Below are 3,750 nucleotides of genomic sequence, written 5' to 3'. Positions count from 1 at the left end.
ATGGGATGTGGGGATCACTGGGTAAGGCCAGAATTTGTTGCCCATCCATAATTGCCCTTGAACTGAGTGGCTTGCTGGATCATTTCCAGCAGCAGTTAAGAGTCAACCACATTAGCTGTGCATCTGGAGTCATGTGTAGGCCAGACCAGGTAAGGACGGCCAATTTCCTCACGATCCAGATGGTTTTGTTTACGGCAATTGTAATAACAGTGGAGCCACAGTTATTTACAATCTATGTTACTGACTTGGATGAGGAAAGTGAATGTACTATAGCCAGGTTTCTGAGTGACACAAAAACAGGTAGGGAATGCAAGTGGTGAGGATGACGCAGTGAGTCTGCAGAGGGATATAGACAGATGAAGGGAGTGGGAAAAAGCCTGGCACATGGAATATAATGTGGGGAAAACTGTGAGGTCATGCACTTTGGCAGGAGGAATAGAGGGGCTGAATATTATTTAAATGGAGAAAGACCGGAGAAGGCTACAGAACAGAGGGATTTGGGAATCCTCATCCATGAATCACAATAAACTAGCATCCACGTTCAGCGGGTCATAGGGAAGGCAAATGGAATGTTGGCCTTTATTTCAAAGGGAATGGAGTATAAAAGTCAGGAGGTTTTGCTAAAACTATACAAGGCACTAGTCAGCCCACAGCTGGAATACTGTGAACAGCTTTAGGTCCCTTATTGAAGGAAAGATAAGCTGGCATTGGAGGCAGTCCAGGGAAGGTTCACTCGGCTGATCCTGGGTATGGAGGGACTGTCTTATGAGGAGAGGTTGAATAGGTTGGGCAGTTGATGCTGAACTCATTGAAGTCTGGACGAATGAGAGGAGACCTTATTGGAACATACAAGATTCTTGGAGGACTTGGCAGTGTAGATGTGGAGAGGTTATTTCCCCTTGTGGGAGAGTCTAGGACCAGAGGGTACAATCTCGGAATAAGTGGTCACTCATTTAACACAGAGATGGGGATGAATTTCTTCTCTCGGAGGGGGGTGAATCTGTGGAATTCTTTATCACAGAGGGCTGTCGAGGCTGGATCATTACACGTGTTCAAGGCATAGAGAGACAGATTTTCAATCTGGAAGGGAATCAATGATGTGCTGTCTCTCTCTCTCTCTCTCTCTTTCTCTATCCTCCACCCCCAACCCCCACCCCTCACCCTCCTACCCTCTCCCCACACCTTCAGACACAGACTCATTCCCCCTACACTTTGAGTCCAATGCCCCTTCTTTCTCTAAACATTGGTGTCATCCTTGATGCCAAGGGTGTGGTTTATATATCAGCTTTACATAATTACATGAAGGGTTCTGAAGAAGGGTCACTGGACCTGAAATGTTAACTCTGCTTTCTCTCTCCACAGAGGCTGGCAGACTTGCTGAGTTTCTCCAGCAATTTCTGTTTTTGTTTCAGGTTTCCAGTACCTGCAGTTCTTGGTTTCTTCATTTCTTTGTCCTCTTTTAATTCAAACCTTTATCTGCACAGTCAAATCCCAGGGCACATCAATCTCATGACCCTGCAATGAATAGGAGCATGAAATTGACACTAGGCCGTGAACTTACCCGAAATTCCAAGACATCCACAAAGGAGTTGTAGAAACTGGTCAGATTCTTCAGGATATCTGACTTGTCTTTCTGGATGCTGCTAAGATGGTTCTGCAAGGGAATGAAGGGCATTAAAAGGGAACATTAAACCAAGTCAGGGGTCTCCATAGAGTCATAGAGTTGTCCACCTCAGAAGCAGACCCTTCTGCCCAACTCATCCATGCCGACCAGATATCCTAAATTAATCTAGTCCCATTTGCCACCATTTGTCCCATATCCCTCTAAACCCTTCCTATTCATGTCCCCATCCAGATGCCTTTTAAATGTTGTAATTGTACCAGCCTCCACCCCCTCCTCTGGCAGCTCATTCCATACACGCACCCCGCTCTGTGTGAAAAAGTTACCCTTTAGGTCCCTTTTAAATCTTTTCTCTCTCATCTTAAATCTATACAGTCTAGTTTTGGACTCCCCTACCCTGGGGCAAAGACCATGGCTATTCACCTTATCCATGCCCCTTGTGATTTTATAAACCTCTGTAAAGTCACCCCTCAGGCTCCCTGTCTACCTGTAAGTCCACCTTCAAGGAACTGTAAACCTGCACCCCAAGGTCTCTTAGTATTGCTGCCATCTGAAATGTGTACTAAAGAGTGAGTCATTGGTTTTGGGGGCAGCGGGGTGGGAGAGAATTAGCAGATCAGAAAACAACGCTGATGGTACATTTGACCTTCAGATGCAGAGCTCTAGAGGTTACAGAATATTGTTAGAAAGATGCAATATTGAGGAGACCATTGAGCTCATAACAACAGTGTTGGCCAATTAGCCCTGTGCAGACATTGCTCCCAAAGAAGGAAGGGTAGCACAGTGGCTCAGTAGTTAGCACTGCTGCCTCATAGCACCAGGAACCTGGGTTTGATTCCACCCTCAGGTGACTGACTGTGTGGAGTTTGCCCATTCTTCTTGTGTCTGCGTGGGGTTTCCTCCTACAGTCCAAAGATGCCCAGGTTGTAGGGATTGGCCATTCTAAATTGCCCATAGTGTGCAGGCTAGGTGGATTAGCCCTCAGAAATGCAGGGTTACAGGGATACGGTAGGATGCTCTTCAGTGGGTCAGTGTGGACTGAATAGACCAGAATGGCCTGCCTCCACACTGTCGGGATTCTATGATTCTAAGAAGCAAACAGGCTTGTTGCTGATATTTCAGTGTAGAGCTGGATGAACACAGCAGGCCAAGCAGCATCAGAGGAGCAGGAAAGCTGACATTCCAGGTCAGGGCAGCAGCTGCAGTTCTTGCTATCTCTGAGTCTTGTTGCTGGCTGTTTCAACAGAGGAGAGGGCCCTCTTGTGGCACACTGCTAGTGTTCCTGCCCCAGACCAAGAGGCCTCAGTTCATAATCCCATCTAGGCCAGTAATGTGTAAAGAACAAGTTGATTAAAAAACAGCTTTACAGAAAGCCAGCCTAGCTATTTCCATCTCTTAGGAAATGGACAACAGTAATGAAGGTTAAAAAACATTTTCCTTTCATGAACTTTCCCTTTGAAAGTTATTATTGAATACAATTCAATGAGACAGTGCATTCTGGATTGTAACAACTTGCTGTGGTTTATAAACAAGAAGTTGGCCATGTCTCTCCCTTCCCATGTTCCCCTACTATGGCTAACATATGTCAGGGTGATGAGAATGGGGAAGGAGGAAGAGAGAGAAAAGGTAGGGAGAGGATGGCATGCAGGAAATGGAGGGGGTTATGTGTGTGTGGAGAATCTCACTTCTGGATATTTCACAGCCCCCTCATCCTCACATGAGGATTCAGCATATATCCGGTCCTTGTTCTGGGATATCTGTTTGCTAGAGTCAGAGAGGCAAGCCCCATTTTAGTTTTGGTACTGTCAGTTCCAGTCTCTGCCTCTTGCTGTGCTGGATTGCACCAGGGTCCAGTGAATGATTTCCTATGCAGAGAATGTAAAAAAATTGGCTATTTCAATGCGACAAAAAACCTGTCAATGTTTTGACAGGAAAGTGGAAGGTTCTGGAAGAAAAACTATGAAACAAACACAGCTCAGTAAAAATCAAACTAACTACAGCCAGCCCCACTTTTAACTTGCCACATTCACACACTTACATACTCTCACAAACACTCACGCACGCATATGCGTGCGCACATGCACACACACACAGACACACACACAAACACACACACACACACACACACA

At 45.8% G+C, this 3,750-nt stretch overlaps 1 protein-coding gene across 1 annotated transcript in view; it reads right to left on the bottom strand.

Annotated features, from left to right (window-relative positions):
- LOC109925934 (nck-associated protein 1-like) overlaps nucleotides 1-3,750 on the bottom strand; it is a 63,378-nt gene that overhangs the window by 53,424 nt on the left and 6,204 nt on the right. Inside the window, exon 3 of the mRNA XM_048618993.1 lies at nucleotides 1,562-1,654. Within this exon, the coding sequence (XP_048474950.1) occupies nucleotides 1,562-1,654 (93 nt within the window). The remainder of the gene's footprint in view (nucleotides 1-1,561; nucleotides 1,655-3,750) is intronic.

This window comes from Rhincodon typus, chromosome 41, assembly GCF_021869965.1.
Source record: "Rhincodon typus isolate 14 chromosome 41, sRhiTyp1.1, whole genome shotgun sequence".
Taxonomy (NCBI): Eukaryota; Metazoa; Chordata; class Chondrichthyes; order Orectolobiformes; family Rhincodontidae; genus Rhincodon; species Rhincodon typus.
This window is presented reverse-complemented; position numbering and strand designations above follow the sequence as displayed.